This window comes from Scyliorhinus torazame, chromosome 4 (assembly GCF_047496885.1).
Source record: "Scyliorhinus torazame isolate Kashiwa2021f chromosome 4, sScyTor2.1, whole genome shotgun sequence".
NCBI classification, from domain to species: Eukaryota; Metazoa; Chordata; class Chondrichthyes; order Carcharhiniformes; family Scyliorhinidae; genus Scyliorhinus; species Scyliorhinus torazame.
In genome coordinates, this window is record NC_092710.1 from 24,479,465 (window position 1) to 24,505,213 (window position 25,749).

The 25,749-nt window shown below is 51.4% G+C and overlaps 1 protein-coding gene across 4 annotated transcripts in view; it reads right to left on the reverse strand.

Annotated features, from left to right (window-relative positions):
* Positions 1 to 25,749, reverse strand: part of LOC140410151 (protein PAT1 homolog 1-like) — a 134,749-nt gene that overhangs the window by 43,820 nt on the left and 65,180 nt on the right. For all 4 annotated transcript variants that reach the window (XM_072498114.1, XM_072498112.1, XM_072498111.1 and 1 more), the window contains 4 exons: positions 16,214 to 16,309; positions 12,411 to 12,591; positions 8,117 to 8,240; positions 4,120 to 4,217 (listed from right to left, as the gene is read on the reverse strand). In XM_072498114.1, the coding sequence (XP_072354215.1) occupies positions 4,120 to 4,217; positions 8,117 to 8,240; positions 12,411 to 12,591; positions 16,214 to 16,309 (499 nt within the window). The remainder of the gene's footprint in view (positions 1 to 4,119; positions 4,218 to 8,116; positions 8,241 to 12,410; positions 12,592 to 16,213; positions 16,310 to 25,749) is intronic.

Genomic DNA, 25,749 nt, shown 5'->3' on the forward strand with positions numbered 1-25,749 from the left:
CAACCCTCCTCTCCCAGTGTCAGGGTGACGGGAGATCGACAGACACACCTGTAACCCTCCTCTCCCAGTGTCAGTGTGACGGGAGATCGACAGATACACCTATAACCCTCATTTCCCAGTGTCAGGGTGACAGGAGTTCGACAGATACACTGGGAGAGGAGGGTTACAGGTGTATCTGTCGAACTCCTGTCACCCTGACACTGGGAAATGAGGGTTATAGGTGTATCTGTCGATCTCCCGTCACACTGACACTGGGAGAGGAGGGTTACAGGTGTATCTGTTGATCTCCCGTCACCCTGACACTGGGAGAGGAGGGTTGCAGGTTTGTCAGTCGATCTCCCTCATCGTGACACTGGGAGAGGAAGGTTACAAGTGTATCTGTCGAACTCCCGTCACACTGACACTGGGAAAGGAGGGTTACAGGTGTGTCTGTCGATCTCCCGTTACACTGACACTGGGAGAGGAGGGTTACAGGTGTATCTGTTGATCTCCCGTCACCCTGACACTGGGAGAGGAGGGTTGCAGGTTTGTCAGTCGATCTCCCTCATCGTGACACTGGGAGAGGAAGGTTACAAGTGTATCTGTCGATCTTCCTCATCCTGACACTGGGAGAGGAAGGCTACAGGTGTGTCTGTCGATCTTCCTCATCGTGACACTGCGAGAGGAGGGTTACAGGTGTGTCTGTCGATCTTCCTCATCGTGACACTGGGAAATGAGGGTTACAGGTGTATCTGTCGATCTCCCTCACCCTGACACTGGGAGAGGAGGGTTACAGGTGTATCTGTCGATCTCCCTCATCCTGACACTGGGGGGGGGGGTTACAGGTGTATCTGTTGATCTCCCGTCACACTTACACTGGGAGAGGAGGGTTACAGGTGTAAGTGTGACGGGAGATCAACAGATACACCTGTAACCCTCATTTCCCAGTGTCAGGGTGAGGGAGATCGACAGACACACCTGTAACCTTCCTCTCCCAGTGTCAGGATGAGGGAGATCGACAGATACACCTGTAACCCTCATCTCCCAGTGTCAGGATGAGGGAGATCGACAGACACACCTGTAACCCTAATTTCCCAGTGTCAGGATGAGGAAGATCGACAGATACACCTGTAACCCTCATCTCCCTGTGTCAGGGTGAGGGAGATCGACAGAGACACCTGTAACCCTCATTACCCAGTGTCAGTGTGACAGGAGATCGACAGACACACCTGTAACCCTCCTTTCCCAGTGTCAGTGTGACGGGAGTTCGACAGATACACCTGTAACCTTCCTCTCCCAGTGTCAGGATGAGGGAGATCGACAGATACACCTGTAACCCTCATTTCCCAGTGTCAGGATGAGGGAGATCGACAGATACACCTGTAACCCTCATCTCCCAGTGTCAGGATGAGGGAGATCGACAGATACAGCTGTAACCTTCCTCTCCCAGTGTCAGGATGAGGGAGATCGACAGATACACCTGTAACCCTCATTTCCCAGTGTCAGGATGAGGGAGATCGACTGACAAACCTGCAACCCTCCTCTCCCAGTGTCAGGGTGACGGGAGATCGACAGATACACCTGTAACCCTCCTCTCCCAGTGTCAGGATGAGGGAGATCGGCAGATTGACTTGTAACCTTCCTCTCCCAGTGTCACGATGAGGGAGATCGACTGACAAACCTGCAACCCTCCTCTCCCAGTGTCAGGGTGACGGGAGATCGACAGATAAACCTGTAACCCTCCTCTCCCAGTGTAAGTGTGACGGGAGATCAACAGACACACCTGTAACCCTCATTTCCCAGTGTCAGGGTGACGGGAGATCGACAGATACACCTGTAACCTTCCTCTCCCAGTGTCAGGATGAGGGAGATCGACAGATACACGTGTAACCCTCCTCTCCCAGTGTCAGGATGAGGGAGATCGATAGATACACCTGTAACCCTCATTTCCCAGTGTCAGGATGAGGGAGGTCGACAGATACACCTGTAACCCTCCTCTCCCAGTGTCAGGATGAGGGAGATCGACAGATACACCTGTAACCCTCCTCTCCCAGTGTTAGGATGAGGGAGATCGACAGACACACCTGTAACCTTCCTCTCCCAGTGTCAGGATGAGGGAGATCGACAGATACACCGGTAACCCTCATTTCCCAGTGTCAGGATGAGGGAGATCGACAGATACACCTGTAACCCTCCCCCCCCCAGTGTCAGGATGAGGGAGATCGACAGATACACCTGTAACCCTCATCTCCCAGTGTCAGGATGAGGGAGATCGACAGATACATCTGTAACCCTCATTTCCCAGTGTCACGATGAGGAAGATCGACCCAATCCGGGAATCGAACCTGGGACCCTGGAGCTGTGCTAGCCACAGTGCTAGCCACTTTTGCTGCCGTGCCCCAATAATCTTTATTGTCACAAGTCGGCTTACATTAACACTGCAGTTACATAGAATTTACATTGCAAAAGGAGGCCATTTGGCCCATCGAGTCTGCACCGACCCACTTCCATCCTATCACCGTAACCCAATAACCCCTCCTAACCTTTTTGAATATTAACATTAGCTAGATTTGGATACTAGCATTATACTAGATTTAGCATTGCTAATCCACCTAACCTGCACGTCGTTGGACTGCGGGAGGAAACCGGAGCACCCGGAGGGAACCCGCGCACACACAGTGAGAACGTGCAGACTCCACACAGAGTGACCCAGCGGGGAATCGAACCTGGGGCACTGGCAATGTGAAGCCACAGTGCTAGCCACTTGTGCTACCGAGCTGCCCACCTCCCCCCCGTGAAAAGCCCACCGTCGCCACACACCCTTTAGAATTCCTTTGTTGGAAAAGGGAGGGAGACAAAATGCAGGAAACTGCAAGCTTACATCTGACATAGAGAAAGCATGAGAAGCTCTGATTAAGGATGTTGTAGCATGGCACTTTGAAACATTTACGGTAATCAGGCAGTGACAACTTGGTTTTGTGAAAGGGAAATCATATTTAACCAGTTTATTTATTTGGAGAAATAACATATGCTGTGGATGTAGGTTGACAAGCTGAGGTTTCCAGTTGGTAATTGTAAGGTGCCACACCAATGACTTTGCGGGAAATATAAGTTCTTGGTGCAGGGGTACAGTGGCATGGATAGAAGAATGGCTAGCTAACAAAAACAGTAGGCATAAATGGGTCTTTTTTTTTTCTAATTTAAAGTACCCATTACATTTTTTTCCCCAATTAAGGGCAACTTGGCATAGCCAATCCACCGAACCTGCACATCTTTGTGTTGTGGGGGGGGGTCACACGGCGGGATTGTGCAAACCCCACATGGACAGTGACCCGGGGCCGGGATCGAACCCAGGTCCTCGGCGCCGTGAGGCAGCAGTGCTAACCATTGAAGGAATTGGGTACTCTAAATTTTAAAAAAAGCCATGACCTTATTGAGTGACGGAGAAGACTCGAGGGGCTGAGTGGTCTATTTCTGCTCCCTTCTCCCAGTGCCCATGCGAGGGGGGGGGGGGGGGGGGGGGGATCTCCAGATGCACCTGTAACCCTCCCATGCAGTACCAGCGAAGAACAGTTGTAGAGCTTTGCCTCTCACTTGCTGCTAAATCATCCAGTGTAAACTCTGCCCCCAATCAGTGCAGCACTCTCTCGATACTGACAACAGGAGGACGGCCAGCATGGATTTGGGGGGCTTGAATTGCTGGACTGGGGCGCCTCCGATTCAGAGCATGAAAATAGAGCAATTACCTGAACCACGGGTTGAGGTAGCGTGGAGCTGCAGAGAGAAAAGCGAGCCCCTCTGGGTTAGGCCCGGAGAATCGACAGGGCCCAGGGACTGTGGTGCAATGAAAGATCAAAAGGAGGGCGGCACGGTGGCTCAGTGGTTAGCACTGCTGCCTCACGGCGCCGAGAACCCGGGTTCAATCCCGGCCCCGGGTCACTGTCCGTGTGGAGTTTGCACATTCTCCCCGTGTCTGCGTGGGCTTCACCCCCACAACCCAACAGGTTAGGTGGATTGGCCGCGCTAAATTGCCCCTCAATTGGAATAAAATAATTGGGTACTCAAAAATTTTTTTTTTTTTTTAAATGAAAGATCAAAGAAACAGAAGAACACAAATAAGTGACAACTTTTGGCACTCACATCATCATCTGTGCGTGTTGTCACCACAGCGTCGATCATCTTGCGAGGATTGTTCACGCTGGATACGGTCAGTTTACCCAAGGACCCCTCAAACTGCACTGTAAAAAAACAAAAAAAAGCCGTCAGCACCAGTGGCTTTCATTTCTCATGATTCAGAATTACAGAATGCAAGGGTCGCCCTGAATCCCAATATTTATTGCCCATCCCTCACTACCCCTTCAGAAGATGGTGGTGAGCTGCCTTCTGGAACCGCTGCACACCACAGTATTGTTACGGAGGGAGTTCTAGGATTTTGACCCTGCAACAACAACGGTACGGCCAACATATTTCCAAGTCAGGATGGGGTGAGTAACTTGGAGGGGAACCTCCAGGTGGTAGTGTTCCCAGGTTTCTGCTGCTCTTGTCCTTCTCGACATTGTTCGTGGGTTTGGAAGGTGCTGCCGAAGCAGGCTTGGTGCGTTCCTGCAGTGCATCTTGTAGATGGCATCCACTGCTGACATTGTTGGTCGATGGCGGAGGGTCTGAATGTTTGTGGAAGGGGAGCAACTCAAACAGGGCTGCTTAGTCCTGGATGGTGTCGAGCTTCTCACGTGTTGTTGCAGCTGCGCTCACCCAGGAAAGTGGAGACTATTCCATCACACTCCTGACTTGTGCCTTGTAGATGGTGGGCAGGCTTTGGGGAGTCAGGAGGCGTGTTACTCTCTGCAAGAATCCCAGCCTCCAACTTGCTCTTGTCGCCACAATATTTATATGGTTCTTCCAGTTCAGTTTCGGGTCAATGATGATCCCCACAATGTTGATAGTGGGGGATTCAGTGATAATAATGCTATTGAATGTCATGGAAAGATGCTTGTGGAGATGGCCATTGACTAACTGTGTTCTGAATTTTTGTTACTCATTAGCACAAGCCTGGATATTGTCCAGGTCTTGCTGCACGTGGCCAAAGGCTGCCTTGATGTCAAGGGCAGTCACTCTCACCCCTGCTCAGGAATTCAACTCCTTTGTCCATGTTTGGGTCAAGGCTGTAATGAGGTCAGGAGCTATGCGGCCACAGCAGAAGCCAAACAGCGTCAGTGAGCAGGTGACTGCTGACAGTGCCATTTGACAGCACTGTCGTCGACACCGTCCATTATGTTAGATGATCGAGTGGAGACTGACAGGGCCAGGTTTGATTTGTCCTGCTTGCTGTGTACAGGACACACTTGGGCATCTTTCCACACTGCCAAGTACTGTTGCTGTACTGGAGCAGCTTGGCCAGGGGCAAGGCAGGTTCTGGGGCACGTACTATTTCCAGAAATATTGTCAGTAGCCAGTGCTGTCAGCGATTCCTTGATATCACGTGGGGTGAATTGAATTGGCTGAAGACTGACATCGGTGATGTTGGCGACCTCAGGAAGAGGCAGAAACGATCCACTCGCCACTTCAGTGCAAAAACATTGCTTTTCAGCCAGATGTGCTGGGCTGCCCCATCTTGGAGGATGGAGATATTTGGGACGCCTCTTCCTCCGGTTGGTTGTTCAATTGTCCACCGCCATTCACGACGACCGGATAGGACAGGACTGCAGAGCTTGCCTCTCATCGGTTAGTTGCGGCATCACCTAGCTTTGCCTATTGCATGCAGCTTCTGCACTAACTTCACTAGGAAATGGTGCACAGGCTTTTGTGTGTGTCAGGTGGTGAGTTACTCGCCACAGAATTCCCAGCCTCTGACAAGCACCCTCCAGTACAGTCACTGAATCCCTCACTATCAACATCCTGGGAGTTACCAGTGGCCACAAACTGAACTGGGCTAGCCATATTAATACTGTGGCTACAAGAAGCAGATCACAGGCTAGGAATCCTGCGGAGGGTAACTCACCTCCTGACTCCCCCAAAGCCTGTCCACCATCTACAAGGCACAAGTCAGGAGTGCGAGGGGATACTCTCCACTTGCCTGGGTGAGCGCAGCTCCAACAACACTCGAGAAGCTCGACACCATCCAGGACAAAGCAGCCCCGCTGATTGCTCCCCTTCCACAGACAGTTACTTCCTCGACCACCGAGGTACAGTGGCAGCCATATCTACCGTCTACAAGATTCACTGCAGCAACCCACCAAGGCTCCTTTGGAACCTTCCAAACCCACGATCCTTGCCAGCAACTGGAATTCCCCTCCAACTCACACCATCCAGGCTTGGAAATATATCGGCCTTTCCTTCACTGTTGCTGGATCAAAATCCAGGAACGTCTTCCCGAACAGCTCTGTGGGTGTTATCGACATCACGTGGACTGCAGGCGGTTCAAAAGGCAGCTCAATACTATCCTTTCTCAGGCAATCAGACAAGGGCAATAAATGCTGGCCCAGCTAGCACTGCCCATAAAAAAAATACTTATCTGGCTGGGCCGCGTTAGTATTTTCACAGTAACTTCATTGAAGCTTACTTGTGATAATAAGGGATTTTCAACAGGCTGAAAATTGTTCCTTGACATTCCCAAGACAAGTACAGCACAGAATCTGATACAGAGTAAAGCTCCCTCTGCACTGCCGAGGAACGGACAGTACAGCACAGGGTTAGATACAGTGTAAAGCTCCCTCTACACTGTCCCCATCAAACACTCCCAGGACAGACACAGCACGGCGTTAGATACAGTGTAAAGCTCCCTCTGCACTGTCCCCATCAAACACTCCCTGGACAGATACAACACGGGGTTAGATACAGAGTAAAGCTCCCTCTACACTGTCCCCATCAAACATTCCCAGGACAGGTACAGCACGGGGTTAGATACTGCGGATTTCCTCTTGGGATTGGATGGTGCAACAATTTTAACATCCTCATCCTTGATTTCACATCCATACATGGCCAGACCCTTCCTTTTCTCTGTAACCTCCTCCAGCCCCTACAGCCCTCCCTATCTCTGTAACCTCCTCCAGTCCCTACAACCCTCCCTATCTCTGTAACCTCCTCCAGCCACTGCAACCCTCCCTATCTCTATAACCTCCTCCAGCCCCTACAACATTCCCCATCTCTGTAACTTCCTCCAGCCCCTACAACCCTCCCTATTTCTGTAACCTCCTCCAGCCCCTACAACCCTCCCTATCTCTGGAACCTCCTCCAATCCCGACAACCCTCCCTATCGCTGTAACTTCCTCCAGTCCCTACAGCCCTCCCTATCTCTGTAACCTCCTCCAGCTCCTACAACCCTCCCTATCTCTGTAACCTCCCTATCTCTGTAACCTCCTCCAGCCCCTACAACCCTCCCTATCTCTGTAACCTCCTCCAGCCCCTACAACCCTCCCCATCTCTGTAACCTCCTGCAGCCCCTACAACCCTCCCTATCTCTGTGACCTCCTCCAGCCCCTACAACCCTCCTCCCCATCTCTGTAACCTTCTCCATCCCCTACAACGCTCCCCATCTCTGGAACTCCTCCAGAACCTTCAACCCTCCCTGTCTCTGTAACCTCCTCCAGCCCCGACAACACTCACTATCTCTGTAACCTCCTCTAGCCCCTACAACCCTCCCTATCTCTGTAACATCCTCCAGCCCCTACAATCCTCCCCGTCTCTGTAACCTCCTGCAGCCCTGACAACCTTCCAGGACCTGTTTGTTCCTCCAATTCTCAGCTGGTGCACATTCCTGATTTTAGTGGTTCCACCATTGGTGGCAGTGCCTCGGATTGTCTGGGACCTATAAACTCTAAAATCCCCACCAAACATCTCCACCAACAAACCCTTTCTCTTTCTCCTCTGTTCCATTGATCAAAAACGACCTGTTTGATCAGCCTTGTGCTCACCTGTCCTGGTATCTCATGGGGCCTGTTTCAAAGTTATTGGTGGGATTGGGGGATGTTTGCTGCATTAGTTAATGCAGTACAGATGGCAGGGAGTTGGGAGTTCGGAGTTGGGAGCCCCGCCGCCAAACCCCACCCCGGAGGCCGAGAAAGCAGAAGTTATTGAAGAGGGGTTAGCATCATCCCGTTGCAGTCTCGCCCCTCGATCCGAGGCAGCCATTTTGAATTACCTGGCCGGTAGGTATGCTCCAGCTTCGCCACTTGCGGCGTGATCAGCTTTGTCCGCTCTTTCTTGGGCCCCTCGCTGTTCAGATCCAGAGCTGCCTGCTTCTTCTCTAATCTCTCAAAGTAGTTCTACATTGGGAGACAACAATGGCAGCAAGAAGTGAGCAGAGAGAGACTGGCCTGTTTGTGCACAAGGCGAGGGGGTCAGGGCAAGTCGATAAGGTGGCCACAAAAAAAAAAAAGCACGTGGCTTATCAGGTTTCTATAATTGGAGGCATTGAATGTACAAGCAAAGAGAGTGTATGTGAACTTCCTAACTCACTTATCAGGCTGCGGCTGGAGTACTGCGAACAATTCTGGGCGCCATCATTTCAAGTTGACCAGGAATGAGGAATTTCAGTGATGAGGAGAGGTTAGGAACATGAGGGCTACTGGTAACCGAGAAGGTGAAGAGGAGTCCTGAGAGGCTTTTCAAGTTAATTCATTTTCTTTTTAATTTAATATAAATTTAAGAGTACCCAATTCATTTTTGCCAATTGAGGGACAATTTGGCGTGGCCAGTCCACCTAACCTGCACATCTTTGGGTTGCAGGGGTGAAACCCACAGACACGGGGAGAATGGGCAAACTCCACACAGACAGTGACCCAAGGCCGGGATTCGAACCCGCATCCACAGCGCCGTAGGCAGCAGTGCTAACCACTGTGCCATGTGCCACCCTACGTTAGTGAGCTTTTAAATAAAGCGGAAAGGAATACAAATTATTTCCGTTCATGGCATGGGGCGTTTATTGCCCATCCCTCATTGCCGTTGATCCCAGTGGCTTGCTGGACTATTTCAGAAGGGCATCCACGATTCGATCACATTGCTGTGGGTCACGTGAAGGTCAGATCAGGCAAGGACAGCAGATTTATTTCCCTAAATCGGGGCTTTTATGACAATCTGCAATAGTTTCCTGGTCATCTTCAGACTTTCAATTATATATTTCTATTTAATTCAAATATTGCTATTGGCTGAGGTGGGATTCGAACCCAGGTTCTCAAGAGCTTCACCCTGCACCTTGGGATTACTAGTCCAGTGACAATACTCCCACGCCACCGTCACCCTGTAAACAAATCAGAAAGGGAAGAACGACTCCCTCAGGATGTGGGCCAATAGCCAGTGGTCTGAGATTGAAGAGCTAATCGGTAAAGGAGCTAGAGATGTTTGGTTTCAGCACAGAAATGTCAAAATTTGGAATGCTCGCCCTCAAAGATAATGGTAAAATTATCCCATCGATAATAGTAAAAGGAATTTGGAGGTACCAGGAACCTACAAGGTTTCGAGCAAAATGGACACAGGACTGAGCTTGGCTGCTCTTTCAGCGAGCTGGCACAAGCATCAAGGACAGAATGGCCGCCACCTGTGCTGCCTCGGTTTCCAGCCTGGATAGCCAATCGATCGGGCCTTGGAGGGGGGGTGGGGGGGGGAAGAGGCTGTGGTGAGGGACAAGAGGGAGATAGTGGGGAGAATAGAGACACGGCTTGGGGGAGGGGTGATCCCTCTCATCACGTTCTCGCACGCCTCGGGGAGAGTTCCAGTAAAGGTGACAGGTCCAGACGGTTGGCATTCTCTCCCTCGCCAGAGAGTTGGCACAACCCACACATGGAGTGCTCTTACCCAACCAGCTCGTGGTCACAGTTTCCGCTTGTGAGCTCAACGTTCGAGTCACGCTGACTCCGGATTTTACTGCTCAAGAACAGGCCATTCAGCGCATCTGCTGCAGGAAGTCCTTTATGCCGCAGAACAGCCTCCCACTCCACTCTATCTCACCCCTTCTGCAAATTCTTCGCTTCCTTTCTCCCCCACGTAGCTTTTCCTTAAAGGCAGTCCAGACTATTCACCGTCAGCCATTCTCCTGTGGCAGCGAGTTCCACATTCTGTGGAAAGACGTTTCTCCCGAGTTCCCAAGTGGAGTGTTTGTGACTCTCTTGTGTTTATGAACCCTTCTTCTGGCCTGACCCATAACTGTGAACCTCTTCTCTAGATCTATTCAATCAAAATCCGAAGGATCCCCATAAGGCAAAAAATAAATCTCCGATGTACAATCTTCCTTCTTGGGTCGAACCTCACTTCTGGTATTCAGGTTTGTGTTTCAAAATACTGCCTTTGAATTGTCCGATATTGTTCAGAAATACCTTTCAGTAAAATAATCTTGTTAAATGTAAAAATATGCAGCTAATGAACAAAATTGTGCATTTGTATAGAACTTTACTGAATTTCGATGCTGAACATGATTACATACCACGCTGGAGAGCATGAAATACAGTGGGGTCATTTTCTTTGCTGATTACTTTAATTCTTGCAATTCAGAACACGGTGATGCTTGTGACAAGATGAAAATTGTTTATGTTCGAAGCAAAATAAGTACGTTTTGGAACCACTACAGATTTTTTTGATGTCCATGCACTGTCTCTTTTTAAACAATGTTAGGGTTAAATTGAGTTATATTATAAGCACTGTATAATCATGCAAGCAGATAAGATGCAACAGTAATTTATGTAGTATCTGTGCTGCATTCTCCACAATTGGGGCACTGCAATTGGCTGTGGTGCCTGATCTTTGGAGGATAAATCAGACTACCTGCCCATGTTATCCAGTGACCCCCCCAGGAGGAAAGTGGATGAGTTTGCATTTTTAAAAATACATTTTAGAGTACCCAATTTTCTTTTTCAATTGGGGGGGGGGCAGTTTGGCGTGGCCGGCTCGCCTGCCCCGCATACCTTTGGGTTGTGGGGATGGGACCCACGCAGACACGGGGAGAATGTGCAAACTCCACACAGACAGTCATCCGAGGCTGGAATTGAACCCGGGTCCTTGGCGGTGTGAGGCAGCAGTGCTAACCACCGTGGGTCCTGATGGGCCGAATGGCCTCCTTCTGCACTGTAAATTCTATGATTACAAATACAGTGCAAGATAAGTTTAGTTACTGCGAAAGTGTAATTTCTAACTACTAGGGTTAGAAATGCATGCTGAAATGTCATATTTCCATTTCTGTCCATATTTACACTAGAAACCATCTTGTCACTATAACTCCTCCAGTCTTTGATGGTGTTGCATTTCGTTGAATTGGGAGAGAAGGAAATAATTTCAGACTTGTTTATCTCCAAACAGCAGTTATGTTTCGCTTAAATCTGTTGTAAGGTCCATTGCTCATACTCAACGGTGATGTTGGTCTGAATATTTGAGGTTAACTGCTGTACTTGGGTAACTACACGTCCATTCACAAGGTCAGAAAAAAAAACCAGAAGTTACAAAAGGATTCAAAGCAAAATACTACAGATGCTGGAAAGCAGAATTAAGAACAGAAAATGCTAGCAAAACTCAGCAGAACTGTGGAGTGAGAAACAGAGTTAGTGAGTGTTAACCTTTCTCAAATCCAATGACTCTGGCACTGCAGAGGTAGAAAAGAGGATAAGTCATGTGGAGCAAAATAAGTCGGGGATGGATTGGAGAGATCAAATGGCAAAGATGTCATGGAAAATGAGACAAAGGAAGGGGTAATGATAGTAAAAAGATAAAAGTTTTATATATTATACAAAAAGAGATTGATAGAAAAGCCAGAATTGACCTTGTCACGTTTTATGTAGGGTTCTTGCAGCACTCTTATATTGGGGCAGCACGGTAGCATTGTGGATAGCACACTTGCTTCACAGCTCCAGGGTCCCAGGTTCGATTCCGGCTTGGGTCACAGTCTGTGTGGAGTCTGCACATCCTCCCCGTGTGTGCGTGGGTTTCCTCTGGGTGCTCCGGTTTCCTCCCACAGTCCAAAGATGTGCAGGTTAGGTGGATTGGCCATGATAAATTGCCCTTAGTGTCCAAAATTGCCCTTGGTGTTGGGTGGGGTGACTGGGTTATGGGGATAGGGTGGAGGTGTTGACCTTGGGTAGGGTGCTCTTTCCAAGAGCCGGTGCAGACTCGATGGGCCGAATGGCCTCCTTCTGCACTGTAAATTCTATGATATGATCACTCTAAAGTTCTTTTGTCAATTCCTCTAGCACTCTTTGAGAATATGGAAGCCTGTAGTGTGCAAAGTAAGCCAACTGCAGTCTAAGCAAGGCATTGTACAAGTTTAAAGCAACTTCTTAGGTTTTGAATTGTGTGTGTCTGTTGCGGGGGGAGGGGGTGTGGTTTGTACCACACTGGCGAGATTAACTAACACAGCACTAAATCGGGATTGCAGACTGCACCTTTCCTGCTGTGGGTGCATGACTGAGTGAGAGAGTTGCGCACCGCCCGCCCTCCCCAACCTTTCTTCCTACCTGATAGTAGTAATCATCCAGGTATGGGTCTGCGCTCTGTAGCTGCATCATTTGGATCTTGCTGACCCACTCCTTCTCCCGCTGGGTCATCAGGTTGCCGTAAGGGTCCTTCTTGGCTTGCTCATGATAACTGCCCCTGCTGTGCCTGTCTCCTGCAGACCCATTCAGCCCTCGGTGTTGGCTGAGAGAGAGAAAGAGAGAGAGGGAAGTGAGAAAGAAAGGGAAGGGGAGGGGAGCGAGCGCGAGAGAGAGAGAGAGCGAGCGCGAGAGAGAGAGAGAGCGAGCGCGAGAGAGAGAGAGAGAGAGAGAGCGAGCGCGAGAGAGAGCGAGCGCGAGAGAGAGAGAGAGCGAGCGAGCGCGAGAGAGAGCGAGCGAGCGAGCGAGAGAGAGAGAGCGAGCGCGAGAGAGAGAGAGCGAGCGCGAGAGAGAGAGAGAGCGAGCGCGAGAGAGAGAGAGAGAGAGCGAGCGCGAGAGAGAGAGAGAGAGCGAGCGCGAGAGAGAGAGAGCGAGCGCGAGAGAGAGAGAGAGCGAGCGCGAGAGAGAGAGCGAGCGCGAGAGAGAGAGAGAGCGAGCGAGAGAGAGAGAGAGAGCGAGCGCGAGAGAGAGAGAGAGCGAGCGCGAGAGAGAGAGAGCGAGCGCGAGAGAGAGAGAGCGAGCGCGAGAGAGAGAAAGAGCGAGCGCGAGAGAGAGAAAGAGCGAGCGCGAGAGAGAGAAAGAGCGAGCGCGAGAGAGAGAAAGAGCGAGCGCGAGAGAGAGAAAGAGCGAGCGCGAGAGAGAGAAAGAGCGAGCGCGAGAGAGAGAAAGAGCGAGCGCGAGAGAGAGAAAGAGCGAGCGCGAGAGAGAGAAAGAGCGAGCGCGAGAGAGAGAAAGAGCGAGCGCGAGAGAGAGAAAGAGCGAGCGCGAGAGAGAGAAAGAGCGAGCGCGAGAGAGAGAAAGAGCGAGCGCGAGAGAGAGAGAAAGAGCGAGCGCGAGAGAGAGAGAAAGAGCGAGCGCGAGAGAGAGAAAGAGCGAGCGCGAGAGAGAGAAAGAGCGAGCGCGAGAGAGAGAAAGAGCGAGCGCGAGAGAGAGAAAGAGCGAGCGCGAGAGAGAGAAAGAGCGAGCGCGAGAGAGAGAAAGAGCGAGCGCGAGAGAGAGAAAGAGCGAGCGCGAGAGAGAAAGAGCGAGCGCGAGAGAGAGAAAGAGCGAGCGCGAGAGAGAGAAAGAGCGAGCGCGAGAGAGAGAAAGAGCGAGCGCGAGAGAGAGAGAGAGCGCGAGGGAGAGAAAGAGCGAGCGCGAGGGAGAGAAAGAGCGAGCGCGAGAGAGAGAAAGAGCGAGCGCGAGAGAGAGAAAGAGCGAGCGCGAGAGAGAGAAAGAGCGAGCGCGAGAGAGAGAAAGAGCGAGCGCGAGAGAAAGAGCGAGCGCGAGAGAGAGAAAGAGCGAGCGCGAGAGAGAGAAAGAGCGAGCGCGAGAGAGAGAAAGAGCGAGCGCGAGAGAGAGAAAGAGCGAGCGCGAGAGAAAGAGCGAGCGCGAGAGAAAGAGCGAGCGCGAGAGAGAGAAAGAGCGAGCGCGAGAGAGAAAGAGCGAGCGCGAGAAAGAGCGAGCGTGAGAGACAACGAGCGAGCGCGAGAGAGAAAGAGCGAGCGCGAGAGAGAACGAGCGAGCGCGAGAGAGAACGAGCGAGCGCGAGAGAGAACGAGCGAGCGCGAGAGAGAACGAGCGAGCGCGAGAGAGAACGAGCGAGCGCGAGAGAGAACGAGCGAGCGCGAGAGAGAACGAGCGAGCGCGAGAGAGAACGAGCGAGCGCGAGAGAGAACGAGCGAGCGCGAGAGTGAAAGAGCGAGCGCGAGAGTGAAAGAGCGAGCGCGAGAGAGAACGAGCGAGCGCGAGAGAGAACGAGCGAGCGCGAGAGAGAAAGATCGAGTGCGAGAAGAGCAGCGAGCGAGGGAAGAAGAGCAAGCGCGAGAAAGACAGAAAGAGGAGGGGGCATGAAAAAAAAAATCATAACTTGCGCATAATGAGGGAGAGCGTGCGAGATAGATAGCGAAACCAATCATTGCTCTCCAGCTCTTGCGATTGACGCCTGGTTCTACACGGTCCCTGCAGCATTCAATGCGTGCACTATCTTTTCTGCTATTTATCTGTGCCTTGTGCCAAGCTTGGGGCCAGGCGCTCGCAGTTGCTGTGACCACAGCCCCCCTTCAGACCAGAACCTCTCACTGCACAGAAAGGGTGTTCTGCCATCTCCTGTCAATGAGCCTCAATATGAATGTCAGAAGAGCCAACTCCAAGTCATTCAATATAAATAATTCTGTTCTCTCAGCAGCCGGGGCACTTTCAGGCCCTCATCTTGAGAGACTGGCTTTGATTGGGCCTCCCAGAGGGTGAGGGGACAGTTTCTGACCTCGCAGCTCCACATCCCCCCCACCCCCTTTCTTTCTTTTGCAAGTTACCACTGAGTCAGCTTGCACTATCTTTTCAGGCTCTGCGCCCCCTATCACAACAACTTGCTGCATTAAAAATAAAATTCCCACCTACCTCCCTCTCGGTTCATTTTGACAATCATCTTTTTTTGGGGTAAATTTAGAGTGCCCAATTATTTTTTTCCCAATTATGGGGCAATTCAGCGTGGCCAATCCACTTGACCAGCACATCTTTGGGTTGTGGGAGTGAGACCCACGCAGACACGGGGAGAATGTGCAAACTCCACGCAGACAGTGACCCCGGGGCCGGGATCGAACCTGGGTCCTCAGCGCCGTAGGCAGCAGTGCCGCCCCGTTTTGCCGATCATCTTAAAACCATGTCCTCTTTTTAGTGATCTCCTCCCACTGGTAACAATTTCTTCTCATTTACTTTGTCTGAATCTTTCACGATTGTGACACCTCCCATTTAATCTTCTCTGGTCCAAGGAGAACAATCCCAGCATCTCCAGATCACAGAATTGTTACAGTACAGGTGGAGGCCATTTGGGTCCATCATGTCTGCATCGGCTCTCCAAACAAACATTGTGACTTAGTGCCACTCCCTCCCTTTTCCCCGGACTTCTGCGCTTTGTTTCTATTCAAATAATCATCTAATGCCCTCTTGAATGTCTCGATTGAACCTGCCTCCATCACACTTGCAGGCAGAGTATTTCAGACCACAGCCACTCGCTCTCACAGCTGCTTCTTTTGAGACCTGCGCCCTCCCGTTCTCCATCCTTTTACAAACGGGGACAGTTTCTCCCCGTCTCTTCTGCCAGTCCCCTCGTGATTTTGAACATCTTTGTCCGATTTCCTCCTAGTCTTCGTCTCTTCAATCTATCCTCATAACTGAAGTTTCTCATCCCTGGAACCATTCTTGTGAACCTCCTCTGCACTCTCTCCAATGCGTTCACATCCTTCCTATAGTGTGGCTCCCAGAACTGTACACAATACTCCAGCTGAGGCTAAATTAGTGTCAAGTTTAGCAAAACTTTGCTCTTGCACGCTATGCTCCCATTAATAATGCACAGGATACTATCCATTTTATTAACTGTTTTCTATCTGCCTTGACACCTTCAATGGTCTGTGCACCATGTCCCTCTGCTCCCACATCGCTTTAGGAATTTAAGAAGCCCCTCATGATCCCTGGTATCATTTGAGGTCAATCTCCTCTGGACCCTTTGCAAAGCCTGGACCACCCTTCCGAATTTCTGGTGCCCAGAATTGCACACCCTGCTCCAAGCTGGAAGTCCCTCACCCTGGTACTATTCCAGTCAAACCCCCTCCCGCTTCCTCCAAGGCCCCTAACTACGTTGCCAAAGTCTGAAACCTGCAACTGGACGCATCGAGAGAGGAGTCACTTACTTCCTGGAGTTCTGCAGCTGCAGTCGTTGGTTGAGGAGGCGACGATGCTGGGGGTGAAGGTGGGTGGTGTCCGCTCGGAATATGGACTGGGAAGACCTAAATAGTTCAGAAGTCGAGTAAACAGCGGGCACTGATCCTGCATCCTGTCACACTGTAAAACCTCGGGAGACATTTCACAGGAGCGATTGTCAAATACAGAATGAACTTCGGTGAAGCCTTTCATAGAAAAAAACAGCGCAGGAGGCCATTCGGCCCACCGAGTCTGCACCGACCCACTTAAGCCTTCACTTCCACCATACCCCCGTAACCCAATAACCCCTCCTAACCTTTTTGGACACTAAGGGCAATTTATCATGGCCAATCCACCTAACCTGCACATCTTTGGACTGTGGGAGGAAACCGGAGCACCCGGAGAAAACCCACGCAGACACGGGGAGAACGTGCAGACTCCGCACAGACAGTGACCCAGCAGGGATTCGAACCTGGGACCCTGGAGTTGTGAAACCACAGTGCTAACCACTGTGCTGCCCCAACATGACATCCCAAAGAGCTTCGCCGCCAATGAGGGTACTTTTTCAGTTTTGGCACTGCGGGGAAGACTACAGACACACAATAAGCTCCAGCATGCAGCAACATGATAATGATCCAGTTGTTTGCTTGATGTTTAAAAGGGTGACGCCGATTGAGGGATAAATATTGATCAGGATGCCAGAGAGAAGCACTTCTTCCCACAGAAGCATCACAGCCACTTTGGGGGGGCGGATGGGGATAAATGAGAAGTGATCCCTCTCAGCTGCACCGGTTCATGGCTGTGCGTCAATCTGATGCACCATTTTGTTTCTTTGAAGCATTAAATACAAGCATCGCTAGCTAGACCAGCATTTAAAGCTCATCCCAAATTGTCCTCAAGAAGGTGGTGGTGAACTGCTTCTTTTTTTAAAAAAATATGTTTTATTGAAATCTTTTTCCCAAACAACAATTGTTCCCCTCTTACAAAGCAAACGCAACAATAACAATACAGAAATTTTTAACAATACACAAGTAACAAAACCCCTTTATCTTTGACCTAAACTAAACTAAACCGCCCTCCCCCCCCTCCCCCCTCCCCCCTGGGTTGCTGCTGCTGGTTATCTGTCTTCCCTCTAACGTTCCCCTAGGTAGTCGAGAAATGGCTGCCACCGCCTGGTGAACCCTTGAGCCGATCCTCTCAGGGCAAACTTTATCTGCTCCAGTTTAATGAACCCCGCCATATCATTTACCCAGGCCTCCAGTCCGGGGGGTTTCGCCTCCTTCCACATGAGTAGGATCCTGCGCCGGGCTACTAGGGACGCAAAGGCCACAACGTCGGCCTCTTTCGCCTCCTGCACTCCCGGCTCTTCCGCAACTCCAAATAGAGCTAACCCCCAGCCTGGTTTGACCCGGGCCTTCACCACCCGCGAAATCACTCCCGTCACTCCCTTCCAATACCCTTCCAGTGCCGGGCACGCCCAAAACGCCACACCTCCCACATTTGTCCTCCACTCCAAAGAACCTGCTCAATCTTGCTCCCGTTATGTGTGCTCTATGTAGCACCTTAAATTGAATCAGGCTAAGCCTGGCGCATGAGGAAGAGGAATTTACCCTGCTTAGGGCATCAGCCCACATACCCTCCTCTATCTCCTCCCCTAGTTCTTCTTCCCACTTTCCTTTTAGTTCGCCCACCGACTCCTCCCCCTCTTCCCTCATCTCTCGGTAAATCTCTGACACCTTGCCCTCTCCGACCCACACCCCTGAAAGCACCCTGTCCTGTATCGGGAGCAACGGAAATTCCCTCACCTGTTGTCTAGTAAACGCCCTCACCTGCATATATCTCAAGAAATTTCCCCGGGGCAACTTATACTTTTCCTCCAATGCTCCCAAGCTCGCAAAAGTCCCATCTATAAATAAATCTCCCACCCTCCTAATTCCCAACTGGTACCAGCTCTGAAATCCTCCATCCATTCTTCCTGGGGCGAACCTATGGTTGTTCCTGATTGGGGACCCCACCAGGGCTCCCCGCACCCCTCTCTGTCGCCTCCACTGTCCCCAGATATTCAATGTTGCCGCCACAACCGGGTTTGTGGTAAACTTTTTAGGTGAGATCGGTAGCGGCGCCGTCACCAGCGCCTCTAAATTCGTCCCTTTACAGGACTTTCTCTCCAGTCTTTTCCACGCCGCTCCCTCACCCTCCATCATCCATTTACGTATCATTGCCACATTGGCGGCCCAATAGTAATCGCCCAAGTTCGGTAGTGCCAATCCTCCTCTGTCCCTACTACGCTGAAGGAACCCCCTCCTTACTCTCGGAACTTTCCCTGCCCACACGAAGCTCGTGATGCTCCTGTCTATTTTATTAAAAAAGGTCTTGGTGATTAGTATAGGGAGACATTGAAATACAAATAAGAACCTCGGGAGGACCATCATCTTAATTGCTTGTACCCTGCCCGCCAGCGATAGAGGCTGCATGTCCCACCTCTTGAAGTCCTCCTCCATTTGTTCTACCAGCCGTGTCAGATTAAGTCTGTGCAAGGTTCCCCAGCTCCTAGCGATCTGAATCCCCAGGTATCGGAAGTTTCTTTCCACTTTCCTTAGAGGCAAGCCTTCTATCTCTCTACTCTGGTCCCCTGGATGTATCACAAATAATTCACTCTTCCCCATGTTTAGCCTATACCCCGAGAAATCCCCGAACCCCCTCAAAATTCGCATAACCTCTATCATCCCCCCCGCTGGGTCCGACACGTATAACAATAGGTCATCCGCGTATAACGAGACTCGGTGTTCTTCTCCCCCTCTAATCACCCCTCTCCATTTCCATTTCCTGGAGTCTCTCAACGCCATGGCCAGAGGTTCAATTGCCAACGCGAACAACAATGGAGACAGCGGGCATCCCTGTCTTGTTCCCCTATATAGTCGGAAATACTCCGATCTATGTCGACCTGTAACTACGCTTGCCGTTGGAGCCCCATAAAGAAGTCTAACCCAGCTAATAAACTCGTTCCCAAACCCAAACCTCCTTAACACTTCCCATAAATACTCCCACTCCACCCTATCAAATGCCTTCTCTGCGTCCATTGCCGCCACTATCTCTGCCTCCCCCTCCACTGGGGGCATCATTATCACCCCTAATAGTCGTCGCACGTTAACATTGTTGTCTCCCTTTTACGAACCCTGTCTGGTCTTCGTGCACCACCCCCGGGACACAGTCCTCTATCCTCGATGCCAGTACCTTTGCCAACAATTTGGCGTCCACGTTCAATAATGAAATGGGTCTATAGGACCCGCACTGCAACGGATCTTTATCCCTCTTCAAAATTAACGATATCGTCGCCTCCGACATCGTCAGGGGTAGAGTCCCCCCTTTCCTGGCCTCATTGAACGTCCTCACCATCAACGGGGCCAACAAGTCCACATATTTTCTGTAATACTCCACCGGGAACCCGTCTGGTCCTGGGGCCTTCCCTGCTTGCAGGTTTCCCAGTCCCTTAATAACCTCGTCCACCCCAATCGGTGCCCCCAGGCCTACCACCCCCCCGCTCCTCCACTTTCGGGAACCTCAATTGGTCCAGGAACTGCCGCATCCCCTCCTCTCCCTCTGGGAGTTGAGACCTATACAGTTCCTCATAGAAGGTCTTGAACACCTCATTTATCTTTCCTGCCCTTCGCACCGTGTCTCCCCTTTCGTCTCTAATTCCTCCCATCTCCCTCGCTGCTGCCCTCTTTCGCAATTGATGAGCCAACAGGCAACTAGCCTTTTCCCCATATTCGTACCTCCTCCCCTGTGCCTTCCTCCACAGTACCTCCGCCTTTCTGGTGGTCAGAAGGTCAAATTCCGTCTGGAGTCGTCTCCTCTCCCTGTACAATTCCTCCTCCGGGGTCTCTGCAAATTCCCTATCCACCCTTAAAATCTCCCCCAGTAATCTTTCCCTTTCCTTGGCCTCGGTTTTCCTTTTGTGGGCCCCAATGGAGATCAGCTCTCCTCTGACCACCGCTTTTAGTGCTTCCCATACCACTCCCACAGGGACCTCGCCGTCGTCATTGACCTCCAGGTATCTCTCAATACACCCCCGCACTCTTGCACACACTCCCTCATCCGCCATCAGTCCCACATCTAATCGCCAGAGTGTTCTCTGCTCCCTTTCCTCTCCTAATTCCAGGTCCACCCAATGTGGGGCATGATCCGAAACCGCTATGGCCGAGTACTCAGCTTCTAGAGATCAACGACCTTCCCAAAACAAAAAAATCTATCCGGGAGTACACTTTATGGACATGGGAGAAGGAGGAAAACTCCCTAGCCCTAGGTCTAAGAAATCGCCATGGATCCACTCCCCCCATTTGGTCCATAAACCCCTTAAGTACCTTGGCTGCTGCCGGCCTTCTTCCGGTCCTTGAGCTGGATCTATCTAGCCCCGGGTCCAGCACCGTATTAAAGTCCCCTCCTAAAATCAAGTTTCCTACCTCCAGGTCCGGTATACGCCCCAACATCCGTCTCATAAATCCCGCATCGTCCCAGTTTGGGGCATACACATTAACCAACACGACCTCCATTCCCTCCAGCCTGCCACTCACCATTACATATCTACCTCCGCTATCTGCTACGATGTTCTTTGCTTCAAATGCTACCCGTTTCCCCACCAAAATGGTCACCCCTCTATTCTTTGCGTCCAGTCCGGAGTGGAACACCTGTCCCACCCATCCTTTCCTTAGCCTAACTTGGTCCGCCACCTTTAGGTGCGTCTCTTGGAGCATAACCACGTCTGCCCTTAGTCCTTTCAAATGCGCGAGCACTCGGGCCCTTTTTATCGGTCCGTTCAGGCCTCTCACGTTCCACGTGATCAGCCTCACTAGGGGGCTACCTGCCCCCCTCCCGTGTCGACTAGCCATTACCTTCTCTAGGCCAGTCCCATATCCCGCCTCCGCGCTCCCGCTCGCCCAGCGTCGCACACCAACCCCGCCCACCCACTCTTTAGCCATTTCCTTTTGGATTTCCGCAGCAGCAACCCAGTTGCCCCCCCCCCCCCCTCCCCCTCCCTCCCCCCTCTCCGCTAGATCTCTTTCTAGCATGATTGCTCCCCCCATATTACTTCCGTAAGTCAGCTGACTTCAACTGACCCAGGCTACTCCTGCTCACTCCTCGACCCCCCCGTGTGGGGAACTCCCATCCGCCTTGCGCCTGTCTTCCCGCCTTATTCTTTCTGGCGCGGGAACATCCCTTTACCTGACCCGCCTCTTATGGCGCAGCTCCCTTTCCCCTCCCCCTCCCCTTCCCCATTCTCCAACTATGTCCCGTCTTTCCCCCCTCACCGGCGCCCACATTTCCCCAATGTCTCCCCCCTTCCCAATTTACTTCTCAATTAACTTCAACCATAACATTAACAATAACATTTCCTGCAGCATCAGTCCCTCAGTTCCGATCCAATTTCTCTTCTTTGATGAAGGTCCATGCTTCCTCCGCCGTCTCGAAATAATGGTGTCTCTCCTGATACATGACCCATAGTCTTGCCGGCTGCAGCATCCCGAACTTCACCTTCCTTTTATGCAACACCTCTTTGGCTCGGTTGAAGCTCGCCCTCCTTCTCGCCACCTCCGCACTCCAATCCTGGTATACCCGTACCACTGCATTCTCCCATCTGCTACTCCGCACCTTTTTAGCCCATCTCAGGACCTCTTCTCTATCCTTAAGGCGGTAAAATCGCACGATTATCGCCCTGGGTGGTTCTCCCGCTTTTGGTCTTCTCGCCGGAATCCGATTTGCCCACTCCACCTCCAAGGGGCCCGTAGGGGCCTCAGCACCCATCAGTGAGCTCAGCATCGTACTTGCGTACGCTCCACAGGCCACTCCTTCCACACCCTCAGGGAGACCCAGTATCCGAAGGTTCTTCCTTCGCGCTCCATTTTCTAGGGCTTCGATCCTTTCAGTACACTTTTTATGAAGTGCCTCGTGCGTCTGTGTCTTAACCGCCAGGCCCAGGATCTCGTCCTCAATATCTGTCACCTTCTGCTCCACCACGCGGAGCTCTGTCTCCTGGGTCTTTAATGTCTCCTTGAGCCCCTCAATTGCCTGTAGCAACGGGGTCAGCACCTCCCTCTTCAGCAGCTCCACGCACCGTCTCACAATTTCATCCTGCTCAGGCCCCCATGTCGCCTGCGCTTTCTCCGCCGCCATCTTGTACTTCTCTCTTTCTGACCCTTTGGTCGACGATTCCTCGGCGGTTTTTTCCTCCTTCGTTGGGGGGGGGGGACGGGACACGGACTCCCTTCTCACACACCCCACACCGGGTTGCGTCGTCGAAAAATTCCCCGTTGGGGCTCTTAAAAGAGCCCGAAGGTCCGTCGGAGCTGGAGCCGCCGAAGCGTGCGGCTAGCTAGGCATCACCGCAACCGGAAGTCCCTTCAGTGGCCTTGATGAGGTCTCTTCACAGTTGTTCCCTCTGCTGCTAGAATTCACTTTTGATACAGGCCCTCAGGTCAGCTTGCAGCTTTAAGCTTGCCCTTCCCCCGCCTGCATGCTGGAAGAGGCCCTGTTTATCCTGCAGTTGCAGCCAAATCTTTTACTGTTTCTGCCGTGTCTGGCAACCCAGAGACATACCCTTCCTGGGGGACGCTGTCGGGGGAATACTGCAGCCTTCTTCCCACACCGGGAAATGTCAAACAAATGCCGTGGGGGCCCTGTAAAAGAGCCCAAAAGTCCGTTCCAAGCAGGAGCTGCCGAATATGCGACCTAGCTCTGCATAGCCGCACCCGGAAGTCGTGAACTGCTTCTTAAACGGCTGCTGTCTGGGAGGGAGTTCCAGAGTTTTGGCCCATGATGGTAAAGGAACGGATAGATATTTCCAAATCAGGATGGGGAGTGCTTTGGAGGGGGAACTTGCAGGTGATGGCATTCCCAAGTATCTGCTGCTCTTGTCCTTTGAGGTGGTAATGATCGTGGGTTTGGAAGGGGTTGTCTGAGAAGCCTTGGCGAATTACTGCAGTGTATCTAGTAGATGGTACACACGGCTGCTACTGTGCGTCAGTGGTGGAGGGAGTGAATGTTTGAATGGGAGGAGCAATCAAGCAGGACTGCTTTGTCCTGGATGGCGTCGAGCTTCTCGAGTGTTGTTGCAGCTGCACTCATCCAGGCAAGTGGGGAGTATTCCATCACACTCCTGACTTGTGCCTTGGAATGTTCGGAAGTTCAGAAGAAGCCGTAGTATTCCCAGCCCCTTACCGGTGATGTAGCCATGGGATTTATGTGGCTAGTTCAATGGTAACTCCCAGGACGTTGACTGTGGGGGATTCAGCAACGGTGATGACACTGAACGTAAAGGGGAGATAATTAGATACTTTCTTCTTGAATTTTGTCGTTGTCCGCTTGTCATGTATCAGCCCAAGACAGAAAACTGCAGTGTCCAAGGAGTTCCTTAGAAATAAATTTAGAATACCCAATTATTTTTTTCCAATTAAGGGGCAATTTGGCATGGCCAGTCCACCGAACCTGCACATCTTTGGGTTTTGGGGGTGAAACCCACGCAGACATGAAGAGAATGTGCAAACTCCACACAGAGTGACCCGGCGTCGGGGTCGAACCCAGGACCGCGGCACCGAGGTCGCAGTGCTAACCACTGCGCTATCATGCCGCCCCACCCCCCCTCTGTCCGAGGAGCTGCGAACAGTGCTGAACATTGTGCAGTCATCAGCAAACATCCCCACTTCTGACTTGCTGATGGAGAAAAGGTAACCTTTGAAGCAGCTGAAGACGATTGGGTCAGAGGGCACTACCCTGAGGAAGCCCAAGCTGTGTTGTCTAAGGAGCCTTGGTGAGTTACTGCAGTGTATCTAGTAGATGGTACACAGATCAGTTACTGTGCGTCGGTGGTGGAGGCGAGTGAATGTTTGTGGAAGCGGTGCTTATCAAGCGGGGCTGCTTTGTCCTGGTTGGTGTCAAGCTTCTTGAGCGTTGCAGAAGCTGCACTCATCCAGGCAAGCGGAGAGTGTTCCATCACACTCCTGACTTGTGCCTTGCAGATTATGGACAGGCTTTGGGGAGTTAGGTGAGTTACTCTCCGCAGGATTCCTCGCCTCTGACCTACTCTTGTAGCCACTGTATTTATATGGAAGTGCCAAATGTTGGTACGACTCTGAACAATGCCCCCACAAATCTTGTATGATCTGTTTAGGGAGAGTAACCCCCAGTTACCTGTGCAGAATACAAAGAACATTACAGCACAGGAACAGGCCCTGTGGCCCACCAAGCCTCCGCCGATCCAGATTGCTTATTTAGACGATATAATAATAATCTTTATTATTCTCATAAGTATACTTACATTAACATTGCAATGAGGTTACTGTGAAAATCCCCAGTGGCCACATTCAGGCGCCTGTCGGGCGCACTGAGTATTCAGAATGTCCAATTCACCTAACAGCACATCCTTCGGGACTTGTGGGAGGAAACCGGAGCACCCGGAGGAAACCCACACAGACACGGGGAGAACGTGCAGACTCCGCACAGACAGTGACCCAAGCCGGGATTCGAACCTCGGACCCTGGCGCTGTGAAGCAACTGTGCTAACCACTGTGCTACCGTGCCTTACTACCCATTGTCCAAACAATCTGCATCACTCCATTCCCCGCCTTTCATGTGTCCATCAAGAAACATCTTAAACGTTGCTATCAAGAGGAAAAAGTTTACTCTACACAAGTGAACAAAGCAAACAATGACTACGGCCTATCTTACACTCCAACATTCAGGATTAATGCCAGCGAAACTGTGGTTGGGACACATGACGAACGACAATGGCAGACAGCACCTCGATGGGTCCAGTGTACTTTCTCGGCAACCCACCCGGACATCAGTCATCACTGCAAGTCACAAAAATGTTTTAACGCTCTCTCTTTCTCACAAGGGATTTCACGTGCTCTCTCTCGGAGCAGCTGAGCACAGCTCTACTCTACCCGTGTTCCTGGAATGCAATCTTAATTCAAAATACACACTGTACCAGATTTCTCTCAAGTCAGTTCTCGTGTCGAGCTTTTGTTAAGTTTCTTTTTCAGCTGAGCTAAACTCCTCCCGAGACTGTGGTTCTGGCACGGGCTTGGCTGCACCCGAGCTTGGAGACACAGGCACGGCCCCGGCTTCTCAGCCATGCCTCTGAAAGCAACTGCTTCTGGGCTTCTCCGAATACCCCAGGCTATGCAGCACGGAGCTCCCAGGTCTTCCCGGAGCTTCAGCATGACGGAGCTAAAGGCACTCCCTTCAGCTGCATGGAGCCGACCTCCCTCTTTGTCCACTCTCGACTAACTGCTACTGCTCATGGATCCTTCAATTGGCCTGCGACATTTCCCAACGGGGCTCAAACCCCTCTTGCTCAGAGGCAGAGTCAAAGGAATTCCTTGGTGCATCCCGGACACTCCAGTCAACCGAGGTTCACTCCCCAAACTGACAAAAACGCAGACAGAAAATATCCAATAAGATTTAATTGCATTGCTCTCAGTAGAGTGTCACAGGCCCCCGCCCCCGAACCCCTCCAACCCCACGGTAC